This window comes from Camelus dromedarius, chromosome 26, assembly GCF_036321535.1.
Source record: "Camelus dromedarius isolate mCamDro1 chromosome 26, mCamDro1.pat, whole genome shotgun sequence".
In the NCBI taxonomy this organism is placed as follows: Eukaryota; Metazoa; Chordata; class Mammalia; order Artiodactyla; family Camelidae; genus Camelus; species Camelus dromedarius.
The window spans coordinates 15,217,744-15,232,378 of record NC_087461.1 but is presented as its reverse complement, the minus strand read 5'-3'; the positions used below and the strand labels follow the sequence as shown (position 1 = coordinate 15,232,378).

The 14,635-nt window shown below is 37.4% G+C and overlaps 1 protein-coding gene across 2 annotated transcripts in view; it reads right to left on the bottom strand.

The window, feature by feature from the left end:
* CUBN (cubilin) overlaps positions 1-14,635 on the bottom strand; it is a 273,783-nt gene that overhangs the window by 218,055 nt on the left and 41,093 nt on the right. For both annotated transcript variants that reach the window (XM_064479416.1, XM_010992039.3), the window contains exons 18-21: positions 4,335-4,479; positions 3,931-4,109; positions 1,376-1,541; positions 821-1,037 (exon numbers count right to left, since the gene is read on the bottom strand). In XM_064479416.1, the coding sequence (XP_064335486.1) occupies positions 821-1,037; positions 1,376-1,541; positions 3,931-4,109; positions 4,335-4,479 (707 nt within the window). The remainder of the gene's footprint in view (positions 1-820; positions 1,038-1,375; positions 1,542-3,930; positions 4,110-4,334; positions 4,480-14,635) is intronic.

Below are 14,635 nucleotides of genomic sequence, written 5' to 3'. Positions count from 1 at the left end.
CGATTTAAGAAGCTAGAAGAAAAAAAAAATAAGGTGTAAAGACATGGAAGATATAAAACATCACCCAAACTGAATTTCTAGAAATGAAAACTACAATGTCTAAGATAAAAAATGCGTTTGGTAGGATTAACGGCAGAATGCACACTGTAAAAGAAAAGATGATTGCACTTGAATACAAAGTAATAGAAACTTTCCAAAATGAAATGCACAGAAAACAAGGACTCAAAAATCAAATGAACAAAGTATTGATGAGTTGTGGGACAACAGCCAATGGCCTAAGATACATGTAATCTGAGTCCCAAGTGGAGGGGAAACAGAAAAAGCATTTCAAGAACTGACAGCCAAAACTGTTTCAAATTTCTTAAAACTATAAACCCTCAGATCCAAGGGGCTCAACGAAATATTACGCTGAGAAAAGACAGATGAAAAATGAGTACATACAGAATGATTCCACTTTTATGCAACTTCAGAATATGTGAACTAATTTACAGTGACAGAAAGCAGCTGAGTGGCTTCCCAGAAAAGGATAAGGGTAGAAGTGAGGAATTGTAACAGGCAGGAAGAAGGCTTGGGGGTAATACACATGTGCATTAGCTTGATTTTGGTGACGCCTTCATGGGTATATTCATATATCAAACTTAATTACTATTGGCGAAGGCTACAGAGTAGTGAGTCATGATGTAGAAATGGTCATTGAGAAGTGTGTTGACCTCATCTGGTTTTTATAACACAACATGGTGGATTTTAACATCCTTCACTGAAGCAGGCATGCAAGAAAGCAAGTTTTTATGTTAAAAAGACAAAAACGAAATAGTATCACCTCCCAAGAGATGTGTCAGACTCAGCGTCATAGATTTCTAGGTAATCCTTGGTGCAATTGTAATGAAACTCCAGATGAAATTCCCTGAATATGAGGTGAATCAAGTGACCAGGTTGGACTAGTATGTGCCAGGTACAGTTGACACCATGCGGGTAGATATTTGGATGGCCAGGACTTTGAATGCTTCCTGTTGGCTCTGTAAGAACTTGTCCACATGCTGTTAAAATAAAAATAATGATTATTAGAACAAGGAACTAAAATGCTACCTGGAATGCCAACTAAAATAATCTGATCATAACCTCTTAATAGGTCAAAAAGAAAAATGTTCCTTCTATGCCATTTAAGGTAACCTAGTTTTCCCCTTACTAATACATCAATTAATATGAGCTGATTAGGAGATATATATTTTCTTTACCTTTGAGTCTGCTTTAAAAGTTTTACAGTGTAGATGACCAAACATCTACAATGTCAATTCATTTTCTATAATAATTTATTTCTATTGTTCACTTCTCTGATACAAGCCCAAAAGGCAAAGTTGAGGAGTCAGTCTCTTACCCAAAGCTTCAGTACTAAATCTGGCCATGAAACCATGATTTTCAGCAGAAGAGCTTTTCACAAATATGACATGAAGAAAATTGTACACAGATGTTACAAGGGACGGTACGTCTGTGCCACAATACTTCTTATTTTCAGAAGAACCCAAAATGGAACTGCTACCAATCTAAGCAAAACAAAACAAAACAAAACAAACAAAAAAAACCACAATTTTTTAAATGTATTTTGAGAGATATTTATTTTGGAAAACTGCATCAAAAAATTTTTTTTTCTAAAATGTTTTATTAGTATGGTAAAAATCCATTTTAGAATATTTTAAGCACCCCAAAAGAAACTCCATGCTCACTGGCAGTTATCCCCCATTCACCTCAAACCCTGGTTCCAGGAAGCCACTAATCCATTTTCTGTTTCTACAGATTGCCTCTTCTAGACATTTCAAATAAATAAAATCATACAATATGCGTTCTTTGTGCCTAGCTTCTTTCACTTAGTATAACATCTTCGAAGTTCATCCATGTTGTAGCGTGTGTCACTACTTCATCTCTTTTTAACGCCATATAGCATTCTGTTGCAGGGATACATCACATTTCATTAATCCATTTATCAGTTGATGGGCATTTAGGTAGTTTCCACTGTTTGGCTACTATGAGTAACAAGCGTAGTCATTCATGTACAAATGTTTGTGTAGATATATACTTTTTTCATTTCCCTTGGGTACACATTTAGAAGTGGAATTGATGGAGCAAATGATAACTCTATGTTTAACTATTTGAGGAACTGCCAATTGTTTTCCAAAGCAGCTATACCTTTTAAATGCTAACCAGCAGGCTTTAAGTGTAAAAGGGTTCCAATTTCAACTCTTGTTATTATCTGACTTCTTGATTATCGTCATTCTAGTGGGTATGAAATAACATCTCATTGTGGTTTGATTTGTATTTTCCTGATGATTAGTGATGTTAAGCCTATTTTTCATGTGCTTATTAACTAGTTGTACATCTTCTTTAAGGAAATATATATTCATATTCTTCACCCACTTAAAAAAATTAGATTAGTTGGGTTAATTTTGGGGAAGTCCAATTTTTCCAATTTTTCTTTTGTTGTTTGTGATTTTTGTGTCATAACTAAGAAGGCTTTGCCTAATCCAAGGTCAAAAAAGTTTGTTTTCTTTAAGAGTTTCATCATGTTAGCTCCTACATTTAGGTCTATGATCCATTTTGAGTTAATTTTTGTATATGGTGCAAGGAAGGGTTCCAGTTGCATAATTTTGTATGTGCATACTCAGCAGTATTTGTTGAAAAAAATATTTTTCTTATTGAAATGTCCTGGCACCCTTTTCAAAAATCAATTGTTCATAAAGGTATGAATTTATTTCTGAACTTTCAATTCTGTTCCATTGCTCTATATTTTTATCTTTACTAGAATAACATACTGTTTTGATTATTATAGTTTTGTTCTGAGTTTTAAAATCATAATTGTGAATCCTCCAATGGTGTTCTTTTTAAAGAATGCTTTCAGTTACCCCAGTTCCCTTGCATTTCCACTAGAATTTTACAATCAGCTTGTGAATTTCTACAGAAGTGCCAGCTGGGATTTTCATAGGGACTGAATTGGATCTTTAGATAAATTTGAGAAATATTGCCATATTAACAACATCGTCTTCTAATCCATTCACATGAGCCATCTTTCCACTTATTTAGGTCTAATTTTCTTCATTGATGTTTTGGAGTTTTTGAGTACAAGTTTTACACGTCTTTTTTAAAGATATATTCCTTAATGTTTATTCTTTTTTATGCTATTGGAAATGGAATTCTTTCTTTGATTTCATTTTCAAATTATTCATTGCTATGAAAAAGAAATGACTTTCATATTCTGATCTTAGATTCTGCAACATGCTGAATTTATTAGTTCTAATAGTTGTGTGTGTTTGTGTACAGATTCTTTGTAATTGTCAACATACAAGATCATGTTTTCTGTGAATAGAGCTAGTACGCCTTTGTTTTCATTTCATTTTACTTCCGTTCTTTGTTTAACTGTTTTATCAAGAATTTCCAGTACAATGTTGAATATAAGTGGTGAGAACAGGCATCTTTGTCTTTTTGCTGGCCATAGGAGCAAAGCATCAGTGTTTCATCACTAAGGATGATGTTAGCTGTGGGGTTTTGATAGATGTCCTTTATCAGATTAAGGAAGCTCCCTTCTATTCTTGGTTTGTAGAGTGTTTCCATCATGAAAAGGTACTGGACTTTGTCAAATACTTTTCTTACATCTGTCGAGGTTATGATGTGGTTTTTTTTCCCCTATATTTTATTTCACACTAACTGATTTTTGGACCTATACCTACCTTGCATTCTTGGGATAAATCCCACTTGGTCATGGTATATACTCCTTTTTGCATGCTGCTGGATTCAGTTAGCTAGTATTTTCTTGAGGATTTTAGCATCTGTATTCCTAAGAGATACTGGTCTATACAAACCAGTTTTGTTTCATGCAACTGATTTGAGGATAACATGACATAATATTTTTAATAATATCCAATCAAATGCAAATGTTCTTACCTCAATATAGTCTGTATCACAGTGGACAGAACTTCCCACTTCAAAGGCAGTGAAGTTGAGGAGGATGACTTGACTTTGGGGTTGGTGGATGACCCACCTACAGATCTTTTCTCCTGGATACACATTAGGATAAAAGGGAGAGCGAATGACCCCTTCTCCAGTTAATTCTCCTCCACAAGCTATAAGGATGAAAATGACAGTAGCGTTTGTCCAAAGATAAGCGACTGTTGCCTTCAATTTTATTGCAAAGTCTAACTGCATAAAGATATCCCAGAATGTGACACTAGTATTAGAATTTCCCCCTTATCACTGGGGGACATAAAATAACTAAATTATTTCATGAAATGAAAATGTTACAGTCAGGCAAATTAGACACCTAAAAATTAAGGCATAAGTTTTCTTACCAACTTGATAAACAGCTCTGAAACTAGCTCTTGCAACAGAAGCATCTATTTTAAGTCTCATCCAGATACTATTAGTAATGGACTTAATGTGAGAGAGGGTTTCATTGCCACAGACTTTTCCAAGCAAGGTTTCATCATCTCGAACCTAAACAGAAAAATAAAATTATCTGTAATCCTAATCAACAAAGTTACCTTGGCCATGGTGGCATTATTTCAAGATAAGAAAATGGCAGATTCAAAATGAGTTATATTCTAATCTGGGTTACATATTCATATTATGAAAGGTAGTCAGTGGGTCATTTTTTAGCACCTTGAAAGGTAGTCAGTGGGTCATTTTTTAGCACAATGCAATAATAGCAAAAATTGATTTAAAAAATCTTAAGCCAAAAAAATCCAAAATCATAAGAAGTTTTAAAATGTTCTCCTAATAATTTCCACAATGTCAAAAAGGAAATAAATTTGCAATTTTGCATTATTTAGAAAACAACAAAATATGAGAACATAACATATCAAAATTTGCAAGTTTCAGCCAAGTATGTAATCAAAGAAATTCAAAGACTAAACTGCTTTCATTATTGAAAGAAAGAAATACAAAGTAAATGAAAGAGAGTCAACTTAAGGAGTCAACTTTAAAAATTGGGAAAAAAAAGATACCAAAATGAGAAAAAATAAAGTACAAATAAAAGCAAAACCTAATAAAATACAGAAAGGTAAAATCCGTAAATACATTCAAGAACTGGTTTTTTGAGGGAGGTTAGGGGATAGAGATATGAAAAGACATGTCTTTGGCAATAAAGATAAAGGAAAATAAAGAAAAAGAACAAAAACTGGAATAAGCATAAATACACAAAATCTAAAAGGACAAAGACACAGATACTGAAAAATTTGTTCGTTATGGTAATTCTACATAGAACAGTATGTTGAATATTTGAAATAGTTATTTCAGAAAAATTCTTAAAATTATTTCAAGAAGAAAAATAAAATTTGAGTAGACAATAAGTCATGGATAAAATTGAAAACATTACCAAATAATTACTCTCCCCCCCCAAAAAAAGAACTAGAAAATGCTCTGTCTGGTAAGTTATTTTAAACTTCTAAGGATCCAGTAACTCCCATATATAATTTGTTCTAAGGAACCCTAAAACATGGAATGATTCCCAAATAATTTTTCTCAGAACCATCTCACCAAAACCCAACATAGATAATACAGAAGAAAAACCATGGGTAGATCTTACCTATTAATATAGATACAAAAATCCTGAACACAGTTTTGGAAAAGTGAATTCACTCCACTGTTTGGCTTACATATCAAATCAAACATGAGAAGAAGAGTAATAGAAAAGTTGTTTGAGATTATAAATTATTCATTAAGCTCATCAGTAGATCCCAAAGGCTAAACTGCATATCTCTGCAGATGTCAAAAAGTTTGTTGGCATTCCTATTAATTAGAAACAAAACTCTTAGAAAGTCAGGAGCAAAAAAAATTTCCTTCTTACAATAAAGACCACTTATTTTAAATCAACAGTCAGTATCCTTTAGTGTAATGGCCTTGAGCCTGGTCTATGAAGTCACGTAGACTGGGTTCAGTTCAGTTCCCACCCTTGTCACTTACGTAACCTGAACAAGTTACTAAATCCAGGCGTAGCTCAAGGATTTGCTGGAGCCACCAACAGAGGACACAAATGTGTGAAATCCTCAGCAACATGCCTAGTACTAGAAAATGTGGGCTCAAGAATAGCTGTTATTCTTGAACTTTTTAAAGGTGACACACTAGATGTTTCTCACCCAAATCAGGAATTATTGCATCGATGTACATACTACCCTTGTTATATAGAATTATCTTGGAAAAGCTAGCCATCCAATATTAATCCATTCCCTCAACTAACATCATCAAGGCGTCAGTAAATGCTAGGACCTCTGCTGGTGACCTCACTGTGAAAGACAGCCACCACTCACAGGAACTCACTACAAGCAAGCACATTGTTTTTAAAAGGCATGAGCATCATGTTTGGGCAAGTGCAGAGTGCTACATCATTACTTAACACAATGGTTCTCTAGGTACAACAATAGGCATTTTGGAAATCCGTGAAGACATTTTTTGTTTGTGTTTTAATTTTTAACACAATGGTGGTGGGGCACTATTGTCATTTAGCGGCTGGGGGCCAAAGATACTAAAACACCCTGAAATGTAAGAGACAGTGACACACAACAAGGATTCTCCTGTAGCCTAGGTGATATTCATTGCAGCAACTTTTATAAGTGTAAAATCTAGCTCTATTTTATATTCTAAATGCAAAACATTTTTGCTGAGTTTTAAAATACACCAAATTTTCCAAGATGACAAGTAGAATGTAAATCCAAAAAAAAAAAAAAAAAAGCTCTTTTTAATTTTCTCCTGGAAATCTGCCAAGAATTGGTCACCATTTCAGAAGATTCATCAGCAGCGTCCAGAGCCATGCCAGCAGACATTTCCACCGCAGCGTTGAAATGGTTCAGGGAGCAAACAATTTACGACTTCATTTTGTCTTCAAGTGCAGCTTGGCCAGACTTTTAACATGCTGACATCACTCTTTTTTTTTTTTTTCCCCACTTTTCTTTGCTTCTCCTAAATCTTACACTTAGAACTTTATTTTTATTTATATAATGTATGTACACAGTGTGGGCTTATATCATCTATGAATTTCATTGCAGAATAGTGTGAGGGTGATCTCAAGGTATTAAAGAGAACCACTGACTTCACCAAAAACTCTGAACTCCCACAGAGGATTAGGGAATATTTCTCAACAGAAATAACTTTTTTTTTTAATTGAAGTATAATCAGTTTACAATGTTGTGTTAGTAACTGGTGTACAGCACACTGATTGAGATAGACAGATAGATGATAGATAGATAGATAGATAGATAGATAGATAGATAGATAGATAGATAGACAGACAGACAGACAGATGTTCCTTTTCATATTCTTTTTCATTATAGGCTATTACAAGATATTGAATATAGCTCCCTGTGCTAGGCAGTAGGAAGTTATTGTTTATCTATTTTATATATAGTAGTTAGTGTCTGCAAATCCCAAACCCCCAATTTATCCTTCCACCTCCCCCTTTTCTCCCCTGGTAACCACAATTTTGTTTTTTATGTCTCAAAAGAAATAACTTTTAAGCTGAAACCTGAAGGAATATCCAAGTCAAGAGGAACTGGAAATAAAAGAAAGAGCTTCAAAGTGTGAACCTCAAAGCCGGTGGGGACATGGCAACACATCCCTCCCACCCGTAACTGGTGGAAGCATACATTTCTGGAACAGAATTGGACAATATATATCAGGAGTCTTGAAAATGTTCATAGTTTTGGACCCAGTAACTTTAAGTCCAACACTCCATCGTAAGGAAATCACTGAAGATACAGGCAAAGACACCCAAGGATCCACGTCAAAGCACGCTCTGGAGTAACAAGAAGTAAAAATATTCCAAATGTCTAACAATAGGAGGGCAATGAAATAAATGATGGTACAGCCATACGACTGAGTCTCACACAGACATTGAAATTGCATGCCTTTCCTCTGGCTCATTCCCAACCAGCTCCTTTACTGAGCTGTAACACAAATTTCACATACGCCCATAAAGTTATGCTAAATAGTTCTCTAACCAAACAGCAAACCTCTGAGGCAAGAGAAAATTTCTGTTTCACCCTCAGCATCTAACACAGACCTTTGCAAATACAGTGTGACAGACGCTCGTCAACTCACTAATCTTAAGGCATGGTATGATGGTTCCATTTTTGTTAGAGACACAGACATACCACAGTTCTTGGAAACCAGAAAAGCATGAAACACAGAGTAAGATATCTTCCTGCTCTGGAATCCTCCAAGGTGCCGTTCGCTTCGGCTGAGATTATAGTATCTCTTTTCTATTCTGCCCATTAGAAGATGACAAGAGGGAAGAAAAACAGCCAAATAGCAGCAGAGCAAGCTAAAGTGGGCCGTTCCCATGGGCTTCACTAATGAAATTCAAGGACTTCAGCAAGGAGAAAGGCAGCTGCAGTCCAAATGTTTTAAGAGGAACTTATAGGGCTCAAGGGCTTTAAACCTAGAAGGTACAATTGATTTTGGCTAGGTTTCCTTCTCTCTGTGGAAACAAAACCTTATTAATTCCAAAAGCCTGTCTTCTCCCTGGATCCCAGACATGGCAATACTGTAACCACAATCCTTAAATGCTCTAACGTGACCAAACACTGTTGCAGCACATCTTGCATTCAATATCACAGGGCTTGTGAATTTGTATACCCCTCCCCCACAACAACAAAAAAAAAACCCAAAACCCTCTTTCCTTTGTGTTTGTGCACTGAGCTAGACTGCATTATTTTTCTTAATTGTTCACATCCGTCTCTGAAAGAGGATTGAACATCTCTGCTCCTTGCCCTGTAACTTGTGATGCCTCCCTATGGAGAATTAATATTTATCCTTCCCATCATCTGTGGGCTTGGCTATAGGGCTTGCTTTGCCCAAAAGAGTATGAGCAGAAGTGATGTACCAATTCCCACGTAGAGGCTTGAGTCAACCATCTGTACCTTTCTCCTCTCACAAGACCAAGGGTCAGGGTCCCAGGGACAGATGGAACGAGGACCAGACCAGCAGAGTTGCCACTGACCCTAAACCAGCATGTTAACATGAGTGAAGAATAAACATATATCGTTGTAAGCCATAGAAATATTTTGCTTATTGTCGGTTTTTACTTGTTTCATCGTTAGTGACTGTTACCGCAGCATCACTTAGAGATAGATGACTCCGACTTGGACCTGGCTCATACTGACAAATGGGTTTTCATAAGAAGTCACGTGAAGCCATACCCTGGTCACTTCCAGAAGCATCAACACACCACATTCGTTCTTCATTGCTGTTCACCTTTACAAACCAATGATAAGGACCATTTCAAGATCTATGCCGACCAGGCCCAGATTTTTCATTGATTGCCTTATTCATTCAGCAAACACTGATTGTTTCAGGCTGAGAGAGCCAATTGATTACATATGACCCATGAGTTTTAACCCTATGGAACAGTCTGAATGGCTTCTGATTTTTACAGGCAGCAGACTGAACTTGTTCCTGAAGAGAAACGGCTCATAAAAATTTTTTTAATAAAAGAAGAGTTTTCATAAAGGACCTACAACCTGTAGAAAGAGCTAAAATTAACTAGGCTGAAAAACATGGTTCATATGAAATTTTCAGTGTGCCTGGAGCCCAGGCTTTAGCATCTGCAGTGGATCAGGTCCCAAAGCCAGGTCTTCATCCCCGTGCTCATTTGTTTGTATCTGCTAAGTATCCAGATTTGTTTTTATATAACAATTTCATAACTCGAGTTAAGTATTTAATCTTAATTCAAAGCAAACCAAATACGCTGGCATTTAGGTTTGGTCCAACCACGAGCTGAAAACAGAACCTTCACATCCAGTGGTATTTAACATGTGGCTTCCTGCGCAGCAAGTGACCAGTTGGAATGTCTCTTAGCTAAATAAAGACTTGATCCCAGAGACCAGCCTCGGGTTAATCTGCGCACACAGGAGGGGGATGTGGCCCCATTCCAACCGGGAGAGTAAAGGGTGAGGGAGAAATGAGATGAGAGAAGCCACCCAGGGACTAAATGTTTCTTTCTTAGGTTATGATCTTCACTCTTCATTATTTTCATGATTTCATAGTTAAATTTGTAAAGCTTTGTATGCATTATGAAATAATGTCCCTTCTGAGATCTTTTTCAACAGAGTAAACTGTGAACGAAGAATACTGCAAACCATATCAGTAACAAAGAATGCTGAAGCCATCAAGTCATCAGCGGCTGCCGCCACCCCCTAGTGAGGACAGGCCTGCAGCCCAGCCTCTGCAGCCACTCACAGTGGTGCTCTCTGAGGGGACTCAGAATAAGAAAGGACAGGATACTGGCCCTAGATAGCTAGGTGCTTGTCAAAGAAATGAATACAATGAGCCCAAATGTTTCCTTCCTCCTATACATTGAAAAGCACTACATTCTTTAACTTGAGATGCCTGGTTTTCTTTAACAGTTATCTTTATTGTTCCAACTACCTGGCCTTTGTCGTAAAGCTCCTATGTATCCTTGCTCCTCCCCTACCTCTTTGGAGCAGTCCCTCAGAGTGATCTGAGAGGCTGTCATCCCAGGCTGAGTCCTCAGAATTGTCCACCGAATAAAACATAACTCAGCTTTTAGGTTGTGCATTTATTTCAGTCGACAAAACTTACCCTTCTTCTGATTTTTAAAAATCTGCTTTTCTAAAACCAGGAATACGTGTCCAGTTTTACCTAAAAGTGTGTTCCTCTATGATCGTAAACGCCAGTGTCACCTGCTCCTACCCGCTCTCCCCTCCCCATCAACAGAATGATCATCATGTTACCTCTTACTAACCATTCACTGCTGTGCCAGCCACTGTGCTAAGAACATTCCGACTGTTTCCCTTTTCATTAGAAAAAAAAAAAAGGCTAAGTTCTTTACCCCATGTGCAAAGCCCTACAAGATCTAGTGCAGCCTAACTCTTGTTTTTCTCTACCCCTGCTTTGTGATTCCAGCCACACTCATCTGTTTTCAGTTCTTTGTGTTTGTCAAGTTTTTTCTCAATTCAGTCTCGAAGGCTCTGTCAGCGCCTCTACCTGGAACCCTCCTTCTCTCGGCTCTTTGCTTTGCCAACGCCTTCTCGTCCCTAGGGAAGCTACCTCTGACCATTCAACTGAAGTCATCAACCCTTCTGCTTTCTCTCATATCCTTCCTTTCCTTCACGATACTTCTCCCACCTTGAAATTATGCAGTTGTGTTCTTACTCGTTCCATCTCTCTGTGTTTTACACACCCATCCCTCAGCACAGTGCCCGGCATCTAAATCGTTTGATAAATATTTAAATAACAAATACATAAATGAGTGAATGATCTCTGAAGCCTGCTTTACAGAGTAATACCACTATACTATTATGGATGAGGAAACGGAGGCTCAGGGACATTAAATATCTTGCCTTTAGTGAAACAGAGAGTCAATGTCCTTTATCATGTTTCCATGCAATATTGTTTTCACTTACACCAACAAGCACCAGCCATCCTCTCCATTTGCCCCAATATGCTCTGATTAACCCCATTTCCACAGACTCTTCTTCTGCCTCACTGCTCCCCGGCTCACCTGTTCTGCTAGGTTTGTGTTCTCCAGGTAAGCATGCTACTCCTTTACATACAGGAAGGGCGCATTCTACACAGTCCCTCACTCCAAAACTAGACCGTGCTACCATCTCAGTCTATCTTCCAGCTCCCATGGCGCCAACCTGTACGATTATTCCACCGGACCAACAGCATGCTTTATCACTTCATTAAAAAGCCCAAGATGGCCGAGCAATCATGGGAAAACTGTGCTGATAGCAAAAGTGTTAATAAACTAACCAAATGTTTCTCGTCTCTGCCCAAACCCCAAATCCAATATGGTAAAGAATGCAGACTATTGAACATCGCTCCATTTCCCCCCTTTTTACTACCATCTATAGAAAGACATGTCTTTGAACTAAAATTAACTTCAATATGTGCTTAAAAGAAAACAATACTCTTCAGGCTCCTCTGGTGTGTTTGCTTTCTGCAGCTACAATCCAGCTTCCGGTGTCAGAGATCTTCTTCTTTCTCTGCCATTTGGGTTTAGACCCGTAAGAGTTTTTCTGTGAATCACAGCCACGAGACTCTGAACAGCATGTCCCCTGGAGGATAACGAGTGTGCTCAGGTAGACCAAAATTCACAGCCCTCCCTCCACCATCCCCAGGGCTGGAGCTGAATAGCTCCAATGCCTAACAAAGAGCAAAAGGAAGTCCTTTGTGAATCTGAATTCCTCTAAAGATGTGTGGGGATGTGGGAGTGATGCGCAGAGCCCAGTTGGGAGCAGTGGAGGTGGGATGAGAGAGAAGGAGAGAGGGAGGAGGTGCTGACAGGTTCAGAGGGAAGACAGATCCTCAGTGTTCTAGTGTATTGTGCTCTCACACTTCCCCATTTATTAATTTTTTTTAGTTCTTTAAAATCTTAGAGAGTTTACCTAGTTTTGATCTACAGCATTTTCTTTTTATTTTCTGCCTTGTCTTTCATTTCATTTTTTATTTTCTTCCTCAACCTACTAATTATTTAGGAGCTTATAGATTTCCAAGAAGTTGGACATTAAATATTTTTAACAATGATTTCCAGTTGCATCACATTATAAAGAGATATGTGGACAATTTCTGCTTTGTGAATTTACTGAGATTGGCAAGAGGGCTAAAATATAATTCATCTGTCATCCCATGACATTTGTAGAACAGGTACACGTTCCCTAGATTTCAGAAGCCAAATTTAATGTAACTTACTTCTCCCTGTCTTATTAATTAGTTATCAAGTCCTCTGTGCCGTTTATTTTTGTTTTGTTTTCCTCTTCTAAGAAGGAACAACTTCCCCAGAAGCCCTCCTTTTCCCCCAGAAGGTTCCTCTCCTTCCCCTTCCCTTATCCATCTCTCTTCTCTGTTAACTTTCCACTCTCCCCCAAGTCTTGGTGGGGAGGGGACAGATGATCTGGGATTGGCCAAGGAGACTTGGTGAGGAGAGCAGGTCTATTCACTTCTTTCCCTTTCACATCCCATTTCAAGCCCTGGGCTTAGCACCACGCAGGCTTCTGAAATTATTATTCAGACTAGTACTTGCATTCCCTAGGATTAAAAATTAAACTTTCATTATTGCCTTACATGTCCTTCGCTCAGAGTTCGGAGGCTTAAATCACTTATGAAATATTAATGAGAGGTGCTGCCTCCCATTCTGGAAAGATGGCTCTGTCGCATTCACTGAACTATTCTATCTGATTTAAAAGCTCTCTTAGACAAAACAGATGGACTAAGAGTTGATCTATTCTTGCCATGCTGACTTTTTTATTACCAGCCACATCACATCACCCATGGGCAAGGCACAGTTTCAGTTGAAGGAGCTATATAAATCCAAGAATTAATATGTAAATGTGTGTTTCTTGTTTAAAAAAGAAAAAGAAAAAGAAAGATATGCTATACTGAGTGTGGGCAATACCACATGTATTATCTTTTGTAGTTAAATTTCATTCTCAAATAAATGTTTATGGTGCTCTCTTACTGAGCAAAAAGTCTTTCAAAGCCACACTATACATGAAAGAAACACACTCGGCTTTGGTATCTTAATCTACCTTTAAAGGACGTATTCCCATGGCAACAAGCCATCCAGAACTACAAAATGAGAATATTGGGGATCCTTAGAAGTACATCTATTCACACTCAAAAGAAAATTCCCTATTATCATTCTCCCCCATCTCTCTAGAATCACCTCTTTGGTCTTCATTCTTCCTAACATTTTGGGTGGTCTTCTCTCTCTTGCAAATAGAGTTAATAAATGTCAAAGCCATCTTCCCTCCAAACCACCAGTGTATCTGAAATTCTATTCTTTTTTTTTATTCCTTTGATTAAACATGTCATTTTTAGGTATATCTTTTAAAAATGAAACCATTTTGGGAAGCAATATATTGACTCATAATGATGTTATTTGAATCTGGTTCCAGTATCATTTTCTTCCACACCCACTGTCTGAAACATATGAAAAGAAGTAGGTGTACTTTTTCCTAAGGGCCTAGTTCACAAATTTTCCCTTAGATAGATATGGTTAACTTTGACCTAAGATAATACACGCCTGTCTAGACTCCTACGTAGGTACATCGAAATCCTGTTCTGACAATAATTAAGAGTTTGACTTTTGTGTCCTCAATTTCTTCATTTGTAAAATTAAGGATTTAGATTAAATGACCTTGGAAGTCCTTGCTGGTGCTAAAGTTCTATAAAACAATTGGCTGTATTCTTTTAGGTGGCCAAGGATATAAGAGAAGTCTATTCAATTATTCCAATCACGGTCCATGACCTGTTCTTCTGATAACAGAGTTCTTTTACTTTTTCCATCAACACCCCTTGAGAAAAATTTGATCCTGACTCTGTGGGTATGTGTATACATCAGAATGCTGATACTTCAATGGCCAACCATGAAAGGTCCTCATTGGATGTCTCTAAACTAATAAGTTCAGGGTAGGGGTCAAATTTGGCCCAAGAGAGCCTTACATTTATACAGTGTTTTTAATTCTTCAAGCTTCTTTTATGATTTATTTCTTTGATTTATCTTCACAAAGTGTGAAGGAAAAGGTAGGGCATCTTACAGAAGTAGGAACTCAAGTATCTAGATTAAGAATTGTCCAAGGTTATAAGCCATCCAATGGCTGAACTAAAATAGGAACTTAGACATAGTGTTGAG